At 44.0% G+C, this 25,139-nt stretch overlaps 1 protein-coding gene across 3 annotated transcripts in view; it reads right to left on the bottom strand.

Annotated features, from left to right (window-relative positions):
- The window catches only part of SPTBN1 (spectrin beta, non-erythrocytic 1), a 184,173-nt gene that overhangs the window by 26,268 nt on the left and 132,766 nt on the right, over window positions 1-25,139 (bottom strand). For all 3 annotated transcript variants that reach the window (XM_090281294.1, XM_090281293.1, XM_090281295.1), the window contains 14 exons: window positions 23,135-23,226; window positions 22,264-22,344; window positions 21,774-21,889; window positions 18,543-18,655; window positions 17,608-17,795; window positions 16,536-16,653; window positions 15,374-15,532; window positions 14,397-14,699; window positions 12,531-12,684; window positions 10,996-11,866; window positions 10,750-10,887; window positions 9,201-9,957; window positions 8,224-8,426; window positions 3,546-3,636 (listed from right to left, as the gene is read on the bottom strand). In XM_090281294.1, coding sequence (XP_090137420.1) covers window positions 3,546-3,636; window positions 8,224-8,426; window positions 9,201-9,957; window positions 10,750-10,887; window positions 10,996-11,866; window positions 12,531-12,684; window positions 14,397-14,699; window positions 15,374-15,532; window positions 16,536-16,653; window positions 17,608-17,795; window positions 18,543-18,655; window positions 21,774-21,889; window positions 22,264-22,344; window positions 23,135-23,226 — 3,384 coding nt within the window. The remainder of the gene's footprint in view (window positions 1-3,545; window positions 3,637-8,223; window positions 8,427-9,200; window positions 9,958-10,749; window positions 10,888-10,995; window positions 11,867-12,530; window positions 12,685-14,396; window positions 14,700-15,373; window positions 15,533-16,535; window positions 16,654-17,607; window positions 17,796-18,542; window positions 18,656-21,773; window positions 21,890-22,263; window positions 22,345-23,134; window positions 23,227-25,139) is intronic.

The raw sequence follows: 25,139 nt of genomic DNA, 5'->3' as shown, positions 1-25,139 counted from the left end.
CTGCTGCTGGGAAAGGCTTTCCTGTAAATTTGCTTAAACAATACAAAGCCTGTTCTTTGGAAACAATGTCAAGGGAGGTGCAATGTGGGTCATAGGAGGATGCCTGGCCTTGGCCATTGGAGCTCCCAGCACCACTGTTACCTTTGTAGGCTGCTCAGCCACCACAGAGAAAGGGTTGGGGGTTGAAAGCAAAAGGTAGAGAGATCTTCTATGTCACTCTTTATGGAGGGCAAACACCAGTAAATCTTATAAAGCCCTTTGTAAGTAAGGACCACAGATCTGTTATATAATAGACACACTAAATTTCTTACTTCCAAAGAATTACCATTTTCCAGTTATCTGAGCAGCTATAATCTGAAATACTACAGGCATTCATTCACTTCAAGGGGGAAAGAGGTTAAAAGGAAATCAAACAGTAAGATTTTCCCCTGTATTCTGTATAGACACACTAAAGAGGGAGGGGGAGAGAAATATTAAACACAATAGAAAGCATTTATCTACAGTGCCGCCTACCCAAGAGATTAAAAAGAGCTAGCTAGCTACATAAAAATCAGAGGCTTATAAACAGAGCTGCTTTTTGCTGCACTCACCGTCCAACAGATAAAGCATCATGTGATGAAGCATAATGACATGGATCTATGGAACTTGCTAGTTCATCGGCCCTTCATCAGCACTCTGGGCTACAGTTACTATTTGTGGGCATTTACAAAGGTCATTTAAGAATATACTCATTCTCTGCAGAAAACACTGTGCAGATTGGGAAAATGCTTTGATGACCTAATTAAGCTAATAGCAAAGCACAGAACTTGCTATCCTGGAGCCACACCCATCTAGCCTTTCTTAAAAAAACAAACAAACAAAACAAAAAAGCATCAGTTTTAAAAAACAGGAGGCATACTGTGAAGGAATAAACAGAAAAGAAGAAACTTTTAAATCATTGCTTTTATTCAGGATATCATATAACACTAAAATTATGGTGCTCTTTGTATCCCCCCACCTATAACTGGGACTAGGTGGGCCCCTGCTCATTCTCGCTTAATCGCTGGTGCAATAAGTGTCCCCACCAGGCAGTGTTGATGGGAGGGGCAACAATGGCAGATTTCATATCCATGTTGCCTCTAGCCAAGGCACCCACAAGGAAGGGAGTGTGACAAAGAGACAACTTGGAGTCCCCAGACCTTGAACAATACCAACAGCCAGCAATTGTATTAAATTTGACCTCTGATAGTTCTGTAAATCTCTGCCAGTATAATACGTAGATTTTCAAATGTAGGGCTGGTCTATACATAAACTCCATTCTTAGAAATTCTGGGTTAAGAGAGGAGTATTTTAATGAGGCTGAATGATAGAATAATACATATCACTCTTTGCTTGTAATTCAGACTCCAAGGGTTTTGAAACCCCCAAACCTGACCTAACTTTCATCACTATGTAAAAAATGTATCCACTGACGTGGGACACTTGACATCCTCCAGCAGGTGCTATGGTTGTATTCACTAAATGAAATGCAAGGAAAGAAAAGATAAACCTAGAGACGTAGTCAAGCAGTCACAAGGAGACCTGCAAATCATCTCAGGGACATAAAAAAGCCCAGCCGACACCTTTCTGCATTCTTTAAGAGGAAACTACGCAGGACTGAGCCTGCTGGGCGTGCCTAACAACCAAGGATGCCAATTCAAAACAAGTGTTAACAGAGATCTAAAGACTTACTAAGATTGTTTGCTGTGATTCCACTGGGAAAGACTATCATTTTATCTATTTACTTTTCCTACACATTTCTATTTATGAACCCACACTTACGTAAATGGAAAATGGGAGCTGGAAATTTCAAATGGGTTTCTCCCAAGGGCTCCCTTTGTCCTCTCAAGCTCCTTCTCATTTCCTGGTATTCATCTTCCCAAATTTAGCCCAGGTTTCACCACGGCCAGGTTAATGAATTTCATCTCATTAACTTGGCCTTTAAGCAAGAGCATGGAATCCCATCAATTTCCTATTACCCCAAGTATGACCTGGGGTTAAAACAAGTCATTGATGGTGCTTCAAGGGAAACATCAAGGTCATACAGTAACTTCCAATCTGTGGAAGGCACAGACCAGGCTGCAAACATCTGATCCCTTTCCCTCCCTCCAATGCTAAAGGGCCACCTGGTAATTCACTGCAACACAAAATGCAACGCCACACAGCTAACTTTAGATCCCATTACTCTCCTCTACACCGGCTTGGGACAGGAATGCCTCTTTAAGTGAGCATGCTATTTAAATGCATTATTAATGCCCCTAATGTCACTTGAAGAGGCACTCCTATCTTCAGCCTGTCTGGCTCTAGGCAAATTCCCCAGAGACCTAGATTCATCAATGTGGTGCTGAAAGTGAAGGACCCTAAACTACATAGTTTAGGGGCTTTCCTTCTCAAGCTTTAACTGCTGGAGCAAATTTCAGGATTCACAGTAAGACAGCAGTTTAGTGGACATGAAAAATTGCTTTTGTCACAGACAGTCTAATGCAATTGTTATTAGAGCCATATTTCTTTTAACACACAGTCATATGTTTGCATGAAAGATGTTTGTGATGATTTAAGTCGTGTCCTTATTAGCATGCAACCTGACTCCATACCCACCCCTCCCCACCCAAGGTCCCTACAGTTTCACTTGGATAATCTTTATCCCATTTTTGCTTCCGAGGGAATTTAGTCTAAAAAAAAAAAAAAGGAGATGACTGAGTCACACCATTGTTCTTGGGCAGAGAGAAATATGATGTACTCATGAACTAACACATATGAAGTCAGCAAGATGCTTTTCTACAACTAGGTTTGCAGAGGGACTGCATTTTTCTGGCTAACTTTAGTTTTCCAAGTTTGTTTATGCATGTACCAAGGGAGCATAAAGTAGTATGAGAACCACCAGATTAACACCACATGTTAAAACTCAAGAATTTGAAATCAGGATTATTGCTCTTGGCATATTAAGACACGAATCTAAGGAGGCTGAAAGATGGATATTTTGAAGTATTCAGTGAATAAGAACTCAGTATGTATTTTTTATATCTCTGCTTCTTACCTAGGTAGGCAGTTTCTTTGAGTTCTTTCCTTCCATTCCATTGGAAAGAATGAACATCACTTTAAAGAGTTAACATACTAAATGCTTCTAGGTTACACACTATTCTTAGATGATGGACACATTCTACACCTGTGTTGTCCAATGTGGCAGCACCAATCACAGGTGGCTACTGAGCACCTAAAATATAGCTGGAAGAACTATACTCTGCATTTTATTTCATTTTACTAATTTAAAATGAAACAGCACATGTGGCTAGTGTCTGCCGTAACGGACAGCATAGCCCTCAACAATAATCTCCCAGATTATATTAATCTAGTTACTCTAAGCGGTAATTTGTAGGTTGGAGAACTGACATGGTATCATACTGTCTCACCTGAAAGTCATGTGATATGAATTTCTGGCCTCAATTTTATTCCAAGGGCTCTTCCGCCAAATGCTGGCTGGCTCTTTTGCTAAAAATCAGTATGGGAGAGGTTAAAGGGAGACATACCTCCTGACAATCTTGGAGGAACTTCTGGAGATCCCTGTTGTCCTTCAATCTCATCAGAAGCTCACTGGCTGCCTCACGATTCTTCCTATGTCTGTTATAATGATAACAAGAACATTGTTTAAAAACAGGAGTAAGAGAATCTTGAAACACAGACTTCACAATCCAATCTCTTTCCTGGGTTTCTATACATGTTGAAAATAGTTTGCTTACAGTTCTTAACTATGTCAAGGAGACAAGATAAACAAGGGAGTTCTGCATCCTCCAAATGAGTGAGCCATGGTACAAAGAGAGCAAAACACCTGTCAAAGCCACACAGCATGCCAAGGATACAATCAAATGAGCTGTACAAATTCGGTGCTTCCTACTCTAGTGCTAGAGAAAAGTTAAATCTGAGCTTGCAGTGTGCACAAATCCCCATTTTAGGTACTATGAAAGAATGTGAAATATATCTCTTATAAACTTGTAACTGGATGACAGGACATGTACATAAGTTAAGAAAATACAGGTAATTAACGTTTCCTGATAAACAGATTCTCAGCATGCAAAAAACTCACCACAAACAGTAATAAACCAGGAATGAAAACTTTTAGACCTGTGAGATTTATCTACCTACTAAATCCCACTCTTTATTAACAGAAAAGTGAACTCCCTGGCAAACCTCCTACATACACCCAGTGGCTTAATTTCCGCACCAGAGGCTGTGAATGGCTCCGTGAACGCTGAGCTGTGACAAGGGCTGCCTTTCCATGGAACCCCTGCTATAGGGGAGAGCTGTTCCGCACTCAGAATCTCGCGGCAATGCTAGAAAATACAGCTCCCCAGATGTGCCAAGTAAGCCAATCCAGCCAGTCTCAATGCAGAGCACTAGGAGAGGCAAAGAGTACAGATGGGGACTTCTGAGTTTTCCATTCTGACTCTCAATGTCTTGGTCATGTGCCTGGGCAAGGTCTCTCATGCAACCCACCAGTCCCCATGGCAGGGATGGGAAACTGACTCTCCACAAAGACAATAAAGAAGAGCTCGCAGAGCGCTTACTGCAGACTGACTTTTACGGAACCCTCCTCAGGGAGGAGCAAGAAAGATCTCAGAGCAATGCCACATGTCACACGACTGGGTCCTCAGTGAGTGCTGGCAAACACGTGGCAGTGTCGCAGCTATCATCTGCCTGGGGAACCAAAGGAAAACGCCCTCGGCTCCTGTAGGTTCTAGTGACTCAGAACAAAAGGAAAAATACGAATGGAAATAACATTGTCAGGTATATGCCAGATACATATAATGACCCTTTAATTTTTTTTAATAGTTGAAAGGGGTTCTATAGCTTCAGAAAAAGGAATCTTAATATACTTATACCACTTAGACAAAATGTGAAAATGGAAAAATATTTCTTACGTAATGCTGAATGAAAAGAGATTATGCATAATTCAATTATATAAAACTCTAAGGCACAGATTAGAAGGTGAAAACTAGAATGGCATGTGCTAAGGATGAAATTAAAGATAGCAGTCCCCTCCCCACAAATTTGAGACATTCTTTTGATCTTATAACAACAGTAAATAAAGGGCACTCCCCTTTACTTCATTGCTATCTTTTTTCAAAGAGCCAAATTTAAAAATAAAAAATTGTTATTGCTGTTGCTGAATTTGGGCTATAGGAATTAGTCACCTAAAAATGTGGGAGGGGAAGGAATGTCAAAAAATGGTCTGCAAGTGCCCTACCCCCAAATTCCAGTCACTATTTGTAGGAGGCTTTAAGATAATAAAGCAAATTGTCTGAAAGGAGGTAATTTGAGCTGGAGTTAGTGACAAAATGCAAGAAGCCTGCCTTTACTCAAAGGCCTTGAATGGAAGACCGCACTCCCTTCCACAGCATACCACAAAGGCACTACGATGACAAGAAGAATCACAGATACTGGCAGGTCAACAGGACACGGAAATAAAAACTTCAAACACTGAGACCATGAAGAAGAAAAGCTCAACAGTGACTTAGGGTCTCGTGTCCAAATGACACAGTCCTATGGGAGGGCAAGATGATGGCCTTTGAGTGATACGCTCTGCAGACTGAAAAGCAGCTATGTAGGCAGCAAAGACTGCTGCTGACTCAGAAAACCCTTGAGAGAAGCGCTGCGGCTTAACTGTTTACTACTGGCAACCGAAATCGTTCACAGGAAGTGAAACTCAGGAAGGTCTTTCAAAGCTGGATGGCGGATTTAATTACAGGGAAGGACCTTGTATAAAACTTGGCCATAGTTTCCCACAGTCCTAAGAGTGCTTTGTTTCGGGGCAAGGTTAAATCTCTTGCTTTACTTCCATCTCTCAGCTCCTAACCCCATCACAAGACTCAAATGCTCCCTTCATCACAAGAGGCAGACGCTGGGTTAGATTCTGGTTCTTACCAAAAGTAAAGAACCACGGGTGCCTGAGTAAAATGGGTTGAGAAATTTTAAGCTTTTTTTCCCAAGTGAGATAGGGTTTCACTGTATCTGGATACTGTTCCTTGCTCTCCCAGGATTTCCCTGTGGCTAAAGTTTTCATTTGGGCCAGGGAGCACGGTTGGGGGCAGGCTGGACGGCAGGCTCTTTCCCACCCAGTCACAAGCACTTTAAAAAGGCCACTCGTGCCCCACCCACATCTGTTCAGAGTCAGTGTCTTTGTTCTGGTACTTTCACAAACTCAGTGGTAAACTGACAAGACTTTCAGAATGTAAGCACATTATAATGATTTTGCATTCTATGAGAATAGCTTCATAAGCGACTAAAATGTTTCTAGACAAGGAATTAGATCTGAAGGTTTATGTATTTACTTAGCTTGTGCCCCTATAGCACCTGGAACTCAGATTTGTGTATTTTTATAACAGACAAGTATCCTTTGGGGTCAGTTTCAAATCTTGAGGTCTCTGGGGACACTAAAGTGAAACCAGAATTCAGTTAATACTAGCCGAGGAAAATAAGAAAATAGTCCTCCTGAGTGTAGATCAACTGCAAGCCCCTCCCCATATCTTTCTTATGCATCTAATAGATAGTAGAGGATCCTCTTTCCATTTCTTTTTAAAACCAGAAATTCTAAGGATGCTCTGGAATTCCAGGAGCCCAGGCTCCCAGTCAAGGACAAAAGGAAGATTAAGCCACAACTGAAGGCTGCTGAAGTATTCTCTGGGAATCTCGGGTCTTGACAACATCACCTGTTACCAACAACCCCTCGTAGCTGCAGCTGCAGCTCCAGGGGACTAATAAACACACCATGGAAGCTGCAAGGCAGCTGTAGCCCAGCCTGAACACACGTGCCCTTAACGGCCAAGCCCGCCTTCAGGAACCAGCTGTGTGCACCTAACATGGAGGAGCATGGGGTATCATATTCACAAAATAATGAGTGATTAAACATTTGGAAGAAGGGAAATTCCTTTTCTCTAAGTTAAGAATACCTTGCCCAATCTTGCTTCTCATGCTCATTTAAGAAGGGTTTGGTAGAGAGACTTTGTTTTCTTTTTTTGAAGCTGTTTTAAAAGCAGCAGCCTCAAACTTATAATTAATCTATGTTATACCCTATCCCACAGCAACACCTTTAGAACAAACATATGGTCCAGGCTCTGAATCAGTGCAAAAGACAGACTCCAAGGATCTTCTTAGGGAAAGAGTAATTCTCCTTTCTACCCCAAATCATAAAAAATTAATCTGGCTCAGGGTCCCAAGAGACCCTTGGATATGGTAAGCAAGGAAACGTCTTCAGCAAGTTCTTCCTGTTCACTGCACTTGGGAGGCCACAGGAGAAGCCTTGCGGAAGAGTTTGTTACTGGATGACATCAGTCTCACAATAAGCCCTTAAATCCAGCCTAGTCTGGGACCTGAGAAGATCAGCTGGAACAGAGGCTGGTGACTAACTGAATGGGCCAGACCACGCTGGAAGTGGCCAGTCCAGAACCAGACCACATTGGGGGCATCCAGACCTTGATCTGTCCTGACCCCCTACTTTAGTAATAATGGGGGGGGGGGGCACGAGAATTAGGGGTGAAGGCCAAACAGTGCACTGTCTTCCAATCAGGAAGAAAAGTATTTTAGAACTGCGGACAGAAGACAGACAAATAAATAAATAAATAAACAAACAAATAAGAGCATTCAATCTCAGAGATGCCTTGGCAAAAAAGGAAAAAGGCCTTTTCTTTCCTCATGAAAAATATCCTATTATAGCATTACGCAAGCCAATTTTCTAAGAAAGGCCTGATAAGGTTCTTTTGTGGCTCTGCCAGGTACTTGGGACAAGCTGACCTCACCCACCCTCCCCACTCCCTCCTGACAGGCTTCAGAGGAGTCTTGTGGGGATGCAGGAGAATGTGGGCTTGGCAGGGGAAAAGTCTGGCTCTCAGGGTCCCAGCGGCTGACACGCTTGTGCCAACTCCAGAAAGGCATGGCTTACACCCAATTGTTACTCAACATCAATGCTCTCATAGGCCTTTGGGTAAACATGAGTTTGGTGTCTCGCGTTTTCTTTCTTTTGTGGATACTCATGCATGTTTTACAGTGAGAACCACAATTTCAGGCAGCCTTTTGCTGCTTACTTATTTCCTGTGGTAGGAGATTAAATTCTGCTAGGTGCCCATATCCGGTCCATTGGATTTCTGGCCAATGACTAAGACACTGGAGAGTCCCAGGGTATAAGACTTCCTTAAGAACCTCAGAACACTGTACCTGTCATCAATAGAGTCCACCTTCTCCTGGATGCGATCTGAGTTGATGTTCCCATCACTCACTAGCCTCCGGCCAGTCTCCACAACAGCATTGATCTTCTCCTCGTTGGCGTCCATAGTGGTCATGAAGTCCTCTTGTTTTTTAATAGCTGCTTCGGCTCCTTCCAAGGTGGTGGGCATTTCAGTATGGGCCAAAACATATTCCTTATTTAAAAAGAGAGAAAAAAAAGTCACAGAACAATGAGACATCCTGAGATGTGACTCACTTTCAGCACAATGAAAACACTCTTTCCTATGTCCTACATTTCCATGCAACATACTTCACCATTCTCTGTTCACTACTCATTACACTAGCAAATAACCTATTGAATTTGATAAAATAAAAAGCTGGGAGGGGAAAAACACCCAGTGGGACACCGTAAGTGACTAAATGTTCCTAAGTGGTTACAATGCTCTAAAGTTTGTCCCAGAATGAGGGAGGAAAGGAAGCAAAGCTTTGTGCACTGGCCACAAGGGTCCTTGCACGTGGCCATGAAGACAATGGCAACACACTCTCCACACTCCGGCTTTTCAATGGATTAACACCCTCATGTTGCTGACCATTCTCAGCCATTTTCTTTCTCTAACCTCTGAGCTGCATGTCATCAGGTGAAGTCCCCGACTCTTCTAGAACAAGACAGCAGTCCATTAAAAAAAACTTTTTAAAGGCCAATTTAATGAGATACTATGAGGACATACTATGAACATAAGAAGTCCTCAATAGTATTTAAAACAGAACCACACTTTTCAAGACAAAACAGCTCCCATGGCAATCTTCAATTCCTGTCCTCTATATTGTGATGGGTTTCCATGCCTTAGGAGTCAGGGGGGGGAAAAAAAAAGTCTAAACCATCCTTCTAATTTCATACAGGTGGATTTAAACTAGGAGCTTTGGCCAAAATGTTTCTAAAGGCAACCAGGTCTAATGACAAACATTACCTGGTTGTTAAGAAAAGCTTCGGCTTGCTTGGTGTCCCTAAGGAACTGCTGGTAGGCGTGGGACTGGGAGAGGAGATTTTGCCTGTTTTCCCACATTTTGTGCAGCTCGTTCCACCCAGTGTCCAAGGCCTGCAGCCGCTGCCGCAGAAACATGTACTGGGCATCGGTCTGCCCCTGGGTGACCATCTCTCCCATGTCCCTCATCTTCTGGTAGTCCTCCTCATAGTTATCGATCTCGTTTTTGATGTTTTCGTGCTGTGTGAGAAGCTTCTCTGCTTCAGTCAGAGTGTTGGGCATGTCTTCTGACGCAATGGCCGTCTGGGTCCTGGAGAGCCAGGACTGGAAGTCGTCCAGGTCCCGAAGGAACTGCTGCAGCTTGCTGGCCTCACCCAGGGAGGCCTCGCGGTTCTTCAGGGTGGTCTTCATCTCCTCCCACACGTCGCTGATCTCGGCCAGCCGAGACAGGATGGCCTGCGCCTGGTCAGGGTGCTCGGACTCGAGCTTCTCTGCTTCCTTCTGCAGGTCGCTCAGCTTCGCCTCAATGGCCACCAAGTCCCGCTCCATGCCGGTCAGCTTGCGCTGCAGGGCCATGACACCGGCCAGGTCGTTGCCCAGGTCCTGGGTGGATTCGATAACCTTGGTCTTTTCCCGAATCCAGGATTTGGTTTCATTGCACTCGAGGTGGTAGTTCTGTATGCTCAGGGCAGAGAGGAGGGCGTCCTTCTTCCTGTCAACCAGTTCTCTGAACTGACTCCATCTGCGGGCACAGGGGCGGCAGAGAGAGCAGGTGAGAAAGTGGCTGGCAGCTCATGGCTGAATAATGAAATAGTCATGCGCAAAGCTGCACTGTTTCCCTCCATCTTTGCTCTGACTACAGCCTTTTGGGAAAATCATCTTATTCAGTACATGGACATCAAATGTTATCGAAATAACTCAGCAAGCAATGTAACCTGGAAAAAGCCTGACAGGAGGAGGGACTTGTTAAAGAGCTCTAACATGAACTGTGACAACATATCTATCTCCCAGAGTTAATTAATTCACATCTGCCATATATATCTACTCAACTCTTGAGCTGCACCTAATTAACATTTTTCAAACCCAATACCTGACAGTAACCTTCAGAACTGAGGCCATCCTGCCACTGCAACCTATTCAAATGTGTTTACTCAACAAAATTGGAGTAAGACAAAGGTCTACCTTTATAACCAGGCCTTTCATTGGCCAGTTATGTCTCAAACATGCCTAAATCCTGTTCCAGAAATCATTTTATTCAAAGGAAAGTACAGGAGCCACCTTGATGTCTAACCAAGGCCCTAACTTCTGATGTGGGGAGGGGCAGGTGCCAGGCAGCTAGGAATGATATCATCCAGAAGACATTTCTTGCAAAATGAGGGTATATTGAAAGCCAGGGGCCAATGCCATCACCTCAGCACCACAATGCCAGTGACCCCTGTGCAGAGAATTCCTGACAGCAGGGCTCAGCAAGAGACCTCGACACCCCCACCGGGCACTGCACACAGAAGCCACACAACGCTGGCCTCATGCTCACCTCGTGTTCAGTTTGTCCTGCTGGGCTTTGATTTCCTTCTCACTTGGGTGGCCACTGTGCATCAGCTGCCGTGCAATCTGGTTTACCACTGCAACCCGGGAAGCTTGGTTGTTCATTTCTGGTTCTAGGCTCTCAAATCTAAAAGGGCAATCCGACAGGGCAGTCACCTCCTTGGTCACGACCGGTAATGTGAGGCAGACTGTTGCCCCTCCCCCTGGCACCCCTGCCACCCCTGCCCTGCCTCACCTATGCTGGATGACCTCCAGGTCTTCCAGCTTCTCAGGGATCTGCATGTTGTTGAGCCACTGCTCCTTCTCGTCAATCCAGAGCTCACAGGCGTCAGCCTCACTGAACATCTTGTATAGGGCCAGGGTGTCCTGCAGCGCCTGCTTCCTCAGCCGTGTCAGCTCAGCCACCTCCTTGTACCGCTCCTCCATGCCTGACAGCCTGCCCCTGACCTCCTGGGACTCGGCATGCTCCCGCGGGAGAGCGCCGGCCTGCTCGTGCAGCGTGTCGAGGGTGGGCCTGTAGTTGGCGATCTCCTCTGCCACATCTTTGTGTTTCTTGACCAGGGACTGGGTGGAGTACTCGTCGTGACCCACGTCGTTGCTGGAGACGATCTTGAGGATGTCCAGCATCCACGCGTCGATGTCATCGGCATCTGCCTGGAACTGGTGCAGCAGCAAGGCCTCCTCCAGGCGCTTCTTCCGAATAGCTGAGAGCTGCTCCAGGTTGGCCCACTGCTCCCGGATGTAGATGATCCTCTCTCGGATCTTCTCTGACCCGAAGTGCTCCTCTGCAATCATGTCTTCACCTTCTTTGATGGCCTGCTCAAAGTGGCCACTGCGGCCGCTCATCTCGTCCTCGAAGGCCCGGTGCTTGCTGAGCAGGCGCATGACACTGGTCAGGTCTTTCCCGTAATCATCGGAGGACAGGATCTTCTCTTTTTCCCGTATCCAGCCCTCCTCTTCTGCCATCTCCCAGAAGAACTTCCAGAGGCGACGGGACTCTTCTAGGCGGGCCCGCCGCTCAGCTGCCAGCTGGCAAAGCTCTTGGTAACAGAACTCCATGTGGGCCACGCGGTCTCGGATCACCTGGGGGTCGCAGGGCTTGTAACCTGTTGAACACCAAGGAAGGAATGGGCTTGTGACAGAATTTAGCACAGGTTCCCACTCATTTGCAGGCAGATTACCAGTTCAATTCTAAGGGCAGGGCCATGTTATGAGTGAGGCAATGGTGCACCTTCTAGGATCCTGACTGGAAGAGGAGAGAGGGGCAATGATAAGTTTTACTTTTGCCCTAAGTGTTATTTTTGGGGGTCACTTATAAACCAAAAAAGCACATAAGTTGCAAGAAAAAGAAGGCAAATGCATTTAACTTTTTAAAATCTAAGAAAGAAAACCCAATTCTTCCAAATATCCTTTATAGAAAGATGCATACAACCAAGTGCAAAAGCCAGGAGCTGCCTGAGCACACACACCAGGTTGCTGGTGCACAGCCATATCAAGCATCACCGCCAAACACCAAGCCATTCAAAATCAAGCAGCACTTGAGTATTTAAGGAAAAGGCATGTCCATTTGAGAAAAGTAAGATAGAGTTAAAGAGCACAGAAGGCCACCCCACTGAATCTCATGTATCCACAACAGGGAGGCAGACAAACCCACTGGAAACCTTCAATGGTAGTGACTTCAAAAGCTCCACTGCCACACACAATTCTCTACTTCTACGAAGATACAACTCTGGTGACTGGGAGGTAATGTCTGGAATGGGCCACCCTTACCTTCCCCATCCGTTGCAAACTTCTGGGCGGAGGCGTTGACACCTCTCACCCGCTCTGCCTGGATGCCGATGTCAGCTTCCACCAAGGCGTGCTTCTGCAACAGGTCTTCCACGCCCAGCAAGTGTTTACCATAGTCTTGAGACAGTAATAGCACCTGTGCACGAGAGGTAACAGAAGGGACATCTATGAACACAAGCTCGACTTCAGCATCTGCTAATCTTCAAACAAGCTGAGAGCCAGCAACCTAGCTACACCCTCCCTGGAGCCAGCTTCCTACCCGTATCTTCAGGGGAAGAAGATGACAAGCCAATCAGAACAAAGCCAACTGAACCTGAAACCCTGCATCAGAAGAGACACTATAAACTAAGGATCATCTACCTTGTAAGTAAGCAAGTCTGTTTTACACTAAAAAGTACAGGAAAGGAAGATAAGGGGGAGAGGGGGGAACAGTATGGAACATAAACTGGGACTCCAAGAGGAAATTGCTGCAGCAACAACTATTGAAGTAGAAAAACGTAATAAAGCTGTTTCACGTCAAAGTTTACAGAAATATCTTTCAAGCTGCTGACCTTTGAAGGGATGCTTTCCTCAGTTAACATCTTATTGGTATGCCTGTGCAATACATATACAATCAATGGGAGGAGAATCCAGTTGAAAAGCTTACCAGCCACATTTTTGACCAAATAATAGCTTTGGTTTTAGTCTGAACTCACTAACATTTTCTTTCATTTCTCCCATCAGCCCAATTTGGGGGCCTCATCCCACATCCCCCTCAGACAGAACCTCTACTTCACGCTTACTTCTGAGGAAATCTCTGGCCCAATCTGAATTCAAATGTGCATCATGATTTACAAAATGAAAAGCACGTCTGTTAGATTTTATGAACATTTCTATTTTAAGATGTGAGAACGTCATTAATCTGGGACAGTAAAAGGGAAGACGGATGGCATCAGGTGACCATGGCCCATGGCCAGAAACAGTTCAAGAGGTAAGCAAAAGGTGAGGGCTCACAACCTGTGAAGGAACCTCCTTGCACAAGGTCAAGCCTGGGAATGGAACACAATGTACTGAGATAGTGAAGGCTTCATGGCATGACCCCAAAATTGCCCTGTCTTGTCCCTACTATAAGGCTAATTGTCTTTCAGCTAGGGAACTGCCTGACATGAATGAGCTTTCCATGGCCTCCATCAGAGGACACGAGTGGGCACAAAGCTTTGGCAGAATGGCAGGTCTCTTCTTGGGCGGGGGAAAAGCTTGACTTCTATGCTCAGTGCTGTCAGTGGAACAAGCAGGTCTGTCCTATGTCAGCACACATTACCATGCTAATCCTCGCTATTACTGAGTGAGGTGGTTGGTAACTACAATTTCCACTTACAGATAAAGAAAGGAGGCTCCAGGGAGAGTAGGCAGCTTTGGCTGCCCAGTTCCCCCCTAAACTCCGTCACATGACCTACCACTTTCCCAGCTGCCCACACCACCTACCTGGGCCCCGCCCTCACACCTGAGTCACTCACCCGTACATCAATGAGATGGAAAGTTAGGTCAACTCTAAAGAATTAAAAATGTGGAAAGCCCCAATTTGATTGATTTCCTACTGTGGAATATACATAAATTAGAGCTAAATCACAGCAGCAGACTTTCAAGCTACAAAATTGGTTTTCCTTACAACTTTTCCACACTTCACATTTCACTTAACTTGTGAGCTAACAATCTTCCTGTGGGTAACATGGCATGGCCCTTCTTGGGCTTTGCAGGAATGGGCAGTTAGACAAGGGACACAATGTATGTTGGGAGGTTAGTGGGTGGGTCCCAGAAACAAAGAGGCCTCTTAGGATCAGCTCTGGCCTCCTTTCAATCAAGCTGTACCTTCATTTCATCCATCCAGTCCATAATGTAGAGCATTTCCTGGAATATTTTCTGCAGCCCCAGGTTCATCTCAAGACGCTGCCTCCGGGCTCGGAGCAGTTCCAGCAGGTATTCCCAGAGCCGGATGACATTGTCTTTCCTTGCTGTGATGCGCTTGATGTCATGGTAGTTCTCCGCTTCGAGCTCCCTGGCCACGGCAACCACGGCTTGCACACGTTCTTCGTATGCAGCAATGTCTGTCTCAATGGCCTCATGCTTTTTCGTGGCAGCCTCAACTGCAGGAAGGTCAAATCCAAAGTTGTCCTACAGAGAAACAAAATGAAAAAAATGCCACCCAATGGAAACAAAGAAATAGAACAGATACAGAATTGTGACCACACTTTATAGTCTTTGGTGATTTTAAAGCCAAACACCGGCCCCTGAGGTTCATCCACCACCCCCTGGAGCTGGTCTCTGCCTTCCCCAGGACCTTTAAAACTCTATGCTTGAGCTCAGATGCATCCGCCCCACCAAAGCAAATCGGCAACTTCTCACTTTCCAAAGGGGTCCAACTCATATCTGGCATTTGGCTTAATGAGACTAGAGTAGGCGATAGCTTATATTAAGCCAAATAGCAAAAGAACATCATTTTTATTTATTTCATGACCAGTCTAAATGCCTTGAAGAATGGTTGGCCAAAGATTGAGGAAAGGAAAAAAAAAATTTTAATTACATAAATGTGAACAGTTCACACACACTCACTGGTTCTAAACAAACTCTGCTTGAGCTGCTTCCAAAGCTATAAAAAGCTAGATAAATAGAAGAGACAGTATATTAGAAATTATAAACATCCTCTTTCTGGAAGTGGGCAGATGACTTGACAGTTGCTCCAGAATCCAGACTACGGTTGCCGATAAGCAGCTGTCCTATGGCCCTTGGGTACGGCCTACATTTCTAGATTACCCCAGTAGTTTCACAAATAATGTCTAGATCAGAACCTGAGACACCAGGCGCTGGTTTTCGCTCAGCCAAGTCTCTCTCATAGCTGCCTTGCGATCGAATCTGCGGGCGAGCTGTTCCAGTTTCTCCTGTCTTATGAGCTCGTTCCGCAGAGCCAGTTCTCTCTCGTGTTCCGCTTTTTCCAGTCTTTCCCAGGCCTACAGGAGTGAAAAAGAACAGTTTCCGGCAATGTTCAAGGAACTTTCCTCCGCTACAGTCAACAGCTAGTCTTTCTCAAAAAGACCCAGGAACTTAAAAGGGAAGTCTCACTCCCATCTTCACTGACTCTTAGGTCTTGAGAAAAGTTTTCTCAGTTTAGTCTCATGGGAACACTCTCCCCTATCTAAATCTAAAGATCCTGTGTTGTACTTGGAAAACAAAACATTGTAGACATGGAGCAATATAACTCAATTATAAATCTCTTACTTTCACTGAAAGAAAACAAAGTAAGTATTTTTAACACCTTTGATCATATAAAAAGTATAAATGATTATTTTCTGTGATTTTTTTTATTATGTCTCTCATTCACTCCATTCCAAGTCACTTGTTTTTAATTCATATATCTGAATATTTTTTTACAAGATTCTTCCTGACTGACTGCACGCATTAAGATCATTTCTATGAACTGTATCTTAACACTTCATGACATTTAAAAGAATCCAAATGGGTACAACTGACCAAAGTTCTAGATTTTTCAAATTTGTACTTGGAAATAAAGCCGGCTGTGAAATTCTATAATTGCAGACATAATGGGCATGATAATGGAAATTGTTAAAAGCTTCTCAGATAGAAGGAGCCAGAATCCCAAGCCCCAACCTCTAGAGATTCAAGATGCATGATATAACGCATTGTGTTCTCCCTTTTGCAACTTAAAGATATTTGAGTCAATTGCCTCTGACAGATGAGAGTAACAAGGTAAACACGCAGAACCCAAGCTGGTTTGATTAACTCTAACACTGTCTCCAAACCTCCAACAGACCAGCCTGCAGCAAGTATTCCCTTGACCCACTGCAATACCCAAGCAACAGCTGCCCCTTAATTCAGTAGGCAGGGATGGATGGACCCTTTCAGTCTCCTGCTCTCTTTAGCAGTCAAGACCCAGGGACAGAACCTGAAGCCTACAGGATGGGGTCTAAGCAGGACCAGATGGAGCAGTTTTACCTTGTTAATATCAGAGATGAGCTTCCCTTCTCGGGGCATGTAGACCTTCTGATTGTTGGCCCTCATCTTGCTCTGAATAGTGAAAAGTAGCACTTCCAAGTTCCCCTTTTCAGTAAATCTAAGCACAGAAAAAGAACAACCATAAACATTCATTATATTTTGTTCCTTTAAGGGGAAACAGTAATTTGCTTCTGGCAAAACAACATACTTCACACAGCCATGCAACTTAAAAAGTCGCATTTATGTGAAATGCATGATAGAGAAACAGGAGTGTGTTAGTTGGGGTATAACAGACCTCAAAATGTGCCCAACTGTGCAAGTATTTTTTGTGGTTGTTTGTTGTTACTGAGATTTATATTTGGGGGGCACACAATAGCATTCTTTTATTGTCACCTCAGTCAAGGTTTAGACCATAAAGCCTCGGCAATGGACCTACTTCATTCAGAGAGCATAGCTGAATGCATTCAGCAAGAATTATTTCAATGAGTACCAAATATAACTTCCAATGAGTTTCAGAGACCTCAAGCAAGAAATTAAAAACTGAGTGGAGTTTCAGAAAGAGGAGGAACAACTTTCAAACTATAACAAAAGATAAAGTCCACAATCCTTATTCCACAATTATGAAATTTTTAAAGATGTGAAAAATCAAACTTTTGGGGGCACCAAAACTATTTTCTGTCTCTCTACAACACAACATGAACATTTACACATTTTGCTACAGATATATCAGTGGGCCTGCTTATAGGTTGCTTCTTCAGACCCAGCTGGAGTCACAGCACATGGCATACACACGATAGCTACTATCTCAAACAAAAACAAGCAAACAAACAAACAAAACAACAACGAAATTCTGAAATACATTAGGCACACCTATTATTGGAAAGGGCTCATAGAGGGCATGATTTGTAATAAATCTCAGCAACATAAGATCAGATGAAAAGGAGTGGGACAGGCCACTGGTGAGAGGCGTTCACTATGTGATGAGATTATACAAGTCAGAAAACTGGGGTCTGTGACTGCAATGATCTCTCTTCCCACAGTAATGGTAATGGCATTCCAGTCTGCATCTTACTTGGGTGGTTTCTCCACGGTGCGGTAAGTGTTGAATGCCTGAAGCTGTTGTTGCACCCCAACCAGTGAATTGGCAAATTTGCGATTGTTCAAAATAATGATGGTTTGTTCAATCCACTCCAGAAGGTCAGAGGCAAGAGATTCATACTTCTCAATCATTTTTTCTGTTTCAATAGCATTGTCAAGCACCTGTAAACAGGAGTTAGAAAAATGGAAAAAAGACTGTTATCATGACAAGAAAAACAAGACTGCAACCCTACATGAGCACAGGCACACTTAATGGTGAGTCTCTGCTACTTAGGCACAAGCATTTTAAACTCCAGGAACATTTGTTAATAGGCACTCAGACAGTGGCCATTATTTGTGGGCAATGACATCTTAACTGGAATTGGTTGGGGAACCTCCCAACCCTCTGGCAAAGGGTTTAAGAGTCTGAATGACTCCTGCTGCCTAAGCTCCAAAAGGGGCTCTATTTTGCTTGGTCCTGTCCCATGCATGCCCATGAATTTTCCATTCCTATTACACTGGGAAGACAAAGGCATCTGGTCTGAGGTGTTTTGAAATACATGGCAGGCAAACGAGAAATAAAAAGCATCATACCGAGGCTCTTTCAACTGTGGGAAGTAGGAGTTCATGCCCTAAACATCAGCCAGCTCAGATTTTCACTACCCAATTTTCTGGTAGGTTGAGGGGAGGTGTGTTTCTGGATCTGAAATTCTCCTCATACCCCTTCCTAAATACTTCAGCCACCACTCCTGCCTCTATCACTCCTTGGGATGAAGAGGCTTCTGCCTACTTTCCTGCCATTTGGAGTCCACCCCAAACTGCTACTGTTTAAATTTATGAGTTCCAGGGAGGGCAGGGAGCTCAGTGGCAGTCCGTTAAGATGTGAACCTTAATTATGTCTCACAACTTATAAAACTGGTGTGAGCTCACCTTTCCAATTCGTTTTCCTTCAACAGCCAAGGCCTTCATCTTAGAGAAGTAGTGGTAATAAGTCACCACGTAAGTGATAATGGACTTCTCGTCAGGGTGGTCCACGCTGATATCTGTAACCCAGAGAAGACTCCCTTCAGTACTGTGCTAACAGGGCTGCCATCCAGGCAGCAAGAACTCTGGAACAGCTGTGGAACACTGAACAGGTCAGTGTCTTCATTTTTCGTGCTTGAGATTTATGCCCTCACTGCATCAATTACAGGGCTGATGAGGATGAAACCATCCCACTGTTTCTTTTATTATATCAATATTCATAAATGCCTCTTTTTATTCCAATTAGGACATACAATCTTAAGAGACATGACCTTTTCTCTAGAACAGGGGTTCCCAACCCCCCAACCATGTGCTGGTACCGAAGTACTGGTCTGTGGCCTGTTAGGAACCAGGCTGCAAAGCAGGAGGTGAGCGGCAGGCAAGCCTTCTCCCCCTATCCTCCCATCCCCACACCCCCCAGTCTGTGGAAAAATGGTCTTCCATGAAACCCATCCCTGGTATCCAAAAGGTTGAGGACCACTGCTCTAGAGGATCCCAGGCCACCAAGAAGACAAAATATATGCAAAACCACTACAGAGAAATGAAAAACACAGTAAGAATTCAGCCAGAATTCTTAGCAATGTGGCTTCTACTCAGATACATCATGTTCATCTCTGCCCACCACCACCTACAACTGGGTTTGTGCCTCTTGAGTCCTCATTTCTGCCAATGGCATTAACATTTCTCCCAGTTACTCAAGAAGACATCTTTATCTCTTGTTACCCATATCCAATTAGTCACTGAGATTGAGGTTTGGATGATTCCACTTTGTCACTTGTGGTTCAGACCCTTTGTGTCACATAACCAGACCTTAAGCAATGTTTTCCTCACTGCGTTTCCCTGCTAGCCAGTTCACTTTGTACGAGGCATCTAGTTGATCTTCCAGGAGCACAGTTAGGAACAGACTTTCACCTAACTCAAAATCACTCAGAAGTTCCCTCAGCCTGAAAAATAAAGCATACTTCCTTCCATCCATCGAATATTTATCAGGCTTCTACTAATCACCAAGCACTGTTCTAGACATTCCTAATTCTTTAGCTTACTAATTCTTCTCAGGCACTATATATCTATAACAAACAGAACTCTTCACCATTCCCCACACACACCCCAGAATTCCCAACAGTCCTTTCCGTCACTAACAACTCCCCTTTGCCTGAAATGGCCTTCCACACTCCATCACCTTCTTCCCACCCATCAGGGTCCAAATGAAATGACCACTCCAACACAGCCATTTCTGATCCCTACAAGCCAGAATCACCGTCTCTCTGCTTTTCCCTTAAGGACTTCGGTTATATGGACACACCGTCTACTTTTTGCCTGGTACTATAATTATTTATGAACATTTTATTTGTTTTGCAAGACTAAGTTCCTGAGGATAGGAACCCTGTCTTGGTAAGCCCTGTGCTCCTCCACCTCCCAAATTTCTAGTGTGTTGCTTTCGCTGGGACACAAGGCTGGAAAGCCCCCGCCCAGTGTCACCAAGGCAGCCAGTGACAGTGGGGGCCAGAAACACAGATACTGTTCCCCCTGGCCCAGGGCTCCCTGTGGCCAACTCCTGCGTCTGCTCAGCCCACATCCAAGTGTGCTCCAAGGAGAGAACAAATTGGAGGAAGACCAGAGAAAAATGTTGGTCTTGTATGCAATCCAATAAACACAAATGTTAACATAACCAGGAAGGAGTGAGCAGCAAAACCTTCTTTAAACTTGTCTACTAATTGTATTTTAACTGATGGCTCTCTGGGACAACTAATAATTAAGATCAGACCCATAGGATAAGTGACATCACATCAATGGCCATTTTTAGCTCTTTGTCTTGTGATCCAGGGAATATAACCCCTCCCCCTTTTTCATACTGGGTAGTGATTAGAAAGATTAACTAATGAGCAAGTTATTAAAAAAGATTTTGTCAATGATTGAAAAAAATAAAAGTTTCTTTATAAAATAGCTAGGGCTTAGGAAGAATGCCTTCCCATAGTAAGGTAGGGGTTAAGTACGAAGACATCACAGCCCAAGGAATTTTAGTTTTCTGTTTATACTGAGAAATCATTTACTGGGTTAGCACAAAGTTAATTTTATCTCAGCTTCCTGTAGTGAACATATCAGTGAATCTGATACATTGGAAAAAGCAAGAAGCCAGCTTGTCAGCCTTACGACCTCAATCTCCCCTTGGGGAGTTAAACTTCCTGTTCTATATTTATAAGAACTTTAAACTCACATAATTTTCTCTTTACTACTTGCTCACAGTGAAAAGGATCTAAAAAGTTTCAGCATCAAAAACAAAACAAAACAAAATTCTGTTTTGCAAAATAAGAAAAAGTGCCTATGATAACTCTTGCTAAAAGCAGCCTAGGATTAAAATCCTGTTAAGTAAGAGCTATAAACTGGGAACTGCCCCCACACAGGTCAACTCCATGTCACCTGCAGTCAGTCTTTGGGGCCCCGGTACAAGGACTCACAGAGTAGAAAGAGAACAAGCCCAGGCAGCGAATGCGATTCTGTGCTTCCCGCAGCGAGCCATAAGAAGGGACTGTGAGTGTCATGCCTTCTCTCACCCACACGCTTCCCTTTCTCCTCATGTACCTTTGTCATTTATGCTCTTGCTCATAAGCAAACACTACACAACCTTCTAATGAGGCCCCTGCCTTCAATCTCCTCCACCTTGGGGTGGAAACCAGACAAACCACCAATCAATGAGCACCAATGGCAGATGCTCTTCACTGACCAGAGCTCCTAAGAACTTTCAATGACTCCCTACTGCCTGCTTAATAATCTCTAAAAAATTTAACCTCTTGGGCCCCCACCCATCTTCCCATTGGTATTTCCTATTATTCTAAACATCATTCCAGTGAACTGTTAGTCCCCAAAACGCACCTTCCTCAACCGTTGCTAACAGAAGTCCCTCTGCCTGGCACGCTGTCTCCTTCAGAACGTGTTTAGATCATACTCATCTTTTGAGGCCTTTTCAAATGCAATCCTTTGCACAAATCTTCAAGTAATTCTCACACTAAAATTAAGCTCCTTTTCCTTGGATAATTCCCAAATTACATTGTACAAATCAAACAGATACAAAGTAGATTTTATATTAACCCCTCAGTGCTAGAGGCGCTGAAGGTTCCACCTGTTATCCTGAGTCCTTACCTTCAGGGTCCAACAGTTTAGTGAGGCCAAGGTGCTGCTCTGCCAGGTTAAATGCATTCTGCAGATTGTAGTGTGCATTGGATTTCTTTAGTTTGTCAAAATCTATCAGGTCAGGCCTACGTGGAGCAACAATGGAACACAACAAAAACCACAGTTTGAAAACACATCCTTTGACCAATTAAGACACAATTATTACTTCCAAAGTCTTAAAGTCACCATTTAGCAGAATAAAACTCTGTTATTTAATCATCAATGAATGAAACCTGATTTTTTTAATAAACACTCCCAAGTTTATTAAGAGAACTGAGGATAATGGGAGAAGCTGTTTACTTTGTTTAGGAGACTTTACATATTCCCTCACATTTCCCTCACATGGAATGCAGGAATCTCCACTGTGGTGCAACAACATCTAAGGCAATGGATATGAGGATCAAAAGTCACCCATATCTGCTACAGAAGAATGTAAACATTCTCCCCCAGAACTGTTTACCGGTGTTTGTGTATCAGTGCATTGAAGGCCATGCCGTCCCTCCAGCTGGTGGTGAAATTGTGAATGTTGACGTTGGGGTACCTGGCAAAGACAAAGCACAGGAGAAAAACAACAGAATTACTTTCCTAAAAAACTTCTCCATGTTTGAAACCTACCTCTAATCAATCAGACATTCTACACCACACGGATTATTAATAACTTTGTATCTGTGGTTGGTTAAAGGTTCATATCTAACTTGATCCCCTTTATGGTTTCCATACATATTGTTGACTGCTCAAGGCCATTACAGTTACATCTGTCCTCGAAGGAGTTCCCACAGTAACTCTACAATTACCCTGGTACACAACCAGCTCTCAGTAAGGACCTATGAGCCCCGGCAATTTCACTGAGCAACAAAAAAGATGCAGTTCTTTGAAAATATCTTCCCTGAAATTTCAATGAAAGAATAAAAGGAAGAAAAACTGAGGCAGACAATGTACAAAGAGAACGCTTACAGTTACTGCGTAAAGCTCCCCTAAAGCAGCAAAAATCAAAGGAGCAGCAACTTTTTTTTTTTTTTTTTTTTTAAACATCATGGATGCGATTCCTAAATATGGTTTCAGGGTTTTAAAATTCAAGATATATGACTCTCTGGAGCTTCCTTAATAAAGAGAGGGAAACTGACTGTGGTGATGAGAGGTCTAGAATATAAATCAGAACTCCTTCCCTTCCGAGAGCTAGCTGAAAGGTCAGCCTATCAACTGCTTGCAAGTTAATAAGACTTCTCGATGGAAGCAGTGGAAGAGTTACTTGTCAACACTTTGGAAGTGATGACTATAGTGGAACTCAGCTCTGGGCGGAGCGGCCCCTGGTCCTCTGAGTTCACACTCACCCAGCTGTCTTCATCTGGCACCACAACAGTAACGCATCCTTGGCAGATTTCTTCTCTTTGTTGTCTTCAGTTTCCACACTGATATCCTGGATCTAAGATTTACAAAGAAATATTAGACCGATAGATGGGTCAGCTGCCAAACGACAGCCACAGAACTCGTCTGTATATATACATAAAGAGTAAACTTTAGATCAAAGCCCAGTCCTGCAGACCCTCTCCCTCTGAGTGGCAATGAAAACTGCTTTATGACACCAGGGTTTGCCTTAAAGAAACACCAACCAGAACTAGGTTTTCCACTTTGCACAGAGATAAGATGGAAGTGAAGACAAGTTACCTGTGTGACTTCCCAGAAGCTTTTAGGGGTCATTTCTACCCTCAAGCTAGTCCATCAATTCCTATCGTCACCAGACCCCAGAAAACTATTTTGTTCAGTTTTTCATAACCAAACATTTTCATGCCAGGGCGTCCTTCATAGATGAGGACTGTGTGTACCACAGCCTGAAAGCTGACCCAGACTCTCAGAGAAAGCATGCACTTTAATGCTCTGCTTCCACGGTCTGTGCTACGGTCTGCATGTCTGTGTCCCCTCCAAATTCCTATGGTGAAGTCCTAACCCTCAAAGGTGATGGTGTTAGCAGGTGGGGCCCCTCTGGGAGGTGCTTATAAATCATGAGAGTGGAAGCCTCATGAACGGGATAAGTGCCTTATAAATGACGACAGGCTGGACCCATGAAGTGTGCAGTCTGGAAGAGGCCCCCGCCCGACCACGTCTGCACACTGATCTCAGACGTACAGCCTCCAGAACTGTGAGAAACCTCGATTGTTTCTGAGCTACCCAGTCCATCGTATCTTGTTACAGCAGCCCCGATGGTCTAAAACAGTCTGCACTCGTTAGCCACTCAAAGGCAGCAAGCATATTTTCAACATTATACACAAAGTCTGATCGACTGGCACCAAAGCCAGCCCGTCTGGGTCTGAATCCAGGCTCCACCAGCTACTGTGCGCACTTAGGCAAGCTGCTCAGCTCCCCATCGGAGGAATGGCAACTCTGACAGTGGCCATCTCACTGCACTACTGTGCACTTACATAAATAAAGAACACAGCCTCCCAAGGTCATAGTAAGAAGCCCATAAATGCTAGCTCTTTGGATTAGGGCTGCTTAGCAGTTACGTAGTGTTGAGAAAAATGCTTGAAATACCGTTTTCTCTTTAGTGTCTTGCCTATAATAATAAAACGTGGGATGGGGGCTGGGGGTGAATAGTGTTGGCCTAGGAGCCATCCATCCATCTATGTAAATACAAGATTAAAAAGTTAAAAATTTTCAACAAGAAAAACACCTAGACATTGAAATAATTATACTTCTACAAAAACTCCCCATTGTTAACTGTGGTAAGTATGTGAAGTCTGAGAGTCTGCATAAACTCCCAGCTCTGTTATTAGGATCCTTAGCTCACATGCAGAAAGTAAATGTGGAAGAGTAACTAAGCCACACTTAAGGGGTAAGACACACACTCAACAGGAAAGGCGGGTGGAATTTTACACATTAATCTGTGAACTTTCTTATTCTTCTGTGTGATGAGAATCTGTTTCTAGACTTGTTAGTTTAGAAACACAGACTATCCTTCTGAAATGAAGACAGCTGTCTATTTAGATTAGGCAAACTCAAACACTTTCCTTCCAGTTTCCCATATCTCTTTTACTCTTTTAAAGGGACAGCAGCATAACACCTATATGTCATCAGCAGTATTTCATGGATATATGTTATACACAGATAGGTAGGCCACATCCTGGGAGCTCTGGGGACAGAAACAGGGACACACACACACACACACACAAGGAACGTAAGACAAGAACGTATACTCAGGAGCTGGGGAAAGAAGAGATCTTTGTAAATACATGGGGAAGCTTCAAAGAGGAGTCAGAATGTGAGCTGGGCCCTGGCTGATGTGCAATCTGTTTGTGGAATGGGTGATGATTTAATCAAGCTGGGTCATGTGAGACACCA

This window comes from Furipterus horrens, unplaced genomic scaffold, assembly GCF_987537825.1.
Source record: "Furipterus horrens unplaced genomic scaffold, mFurHor1.1.pri manual_scaffold_6, whole genome shotgun sequence".
Lineage (NCBI taxonomy): Eukaryota > Metazoa > Chordata > Mammalia > Chiroptera > Furipteridae > Furipterus > Furipterus horrens.
This window is presented reverse-complemented; position numbering and strand designations above follow the sequence as displayed.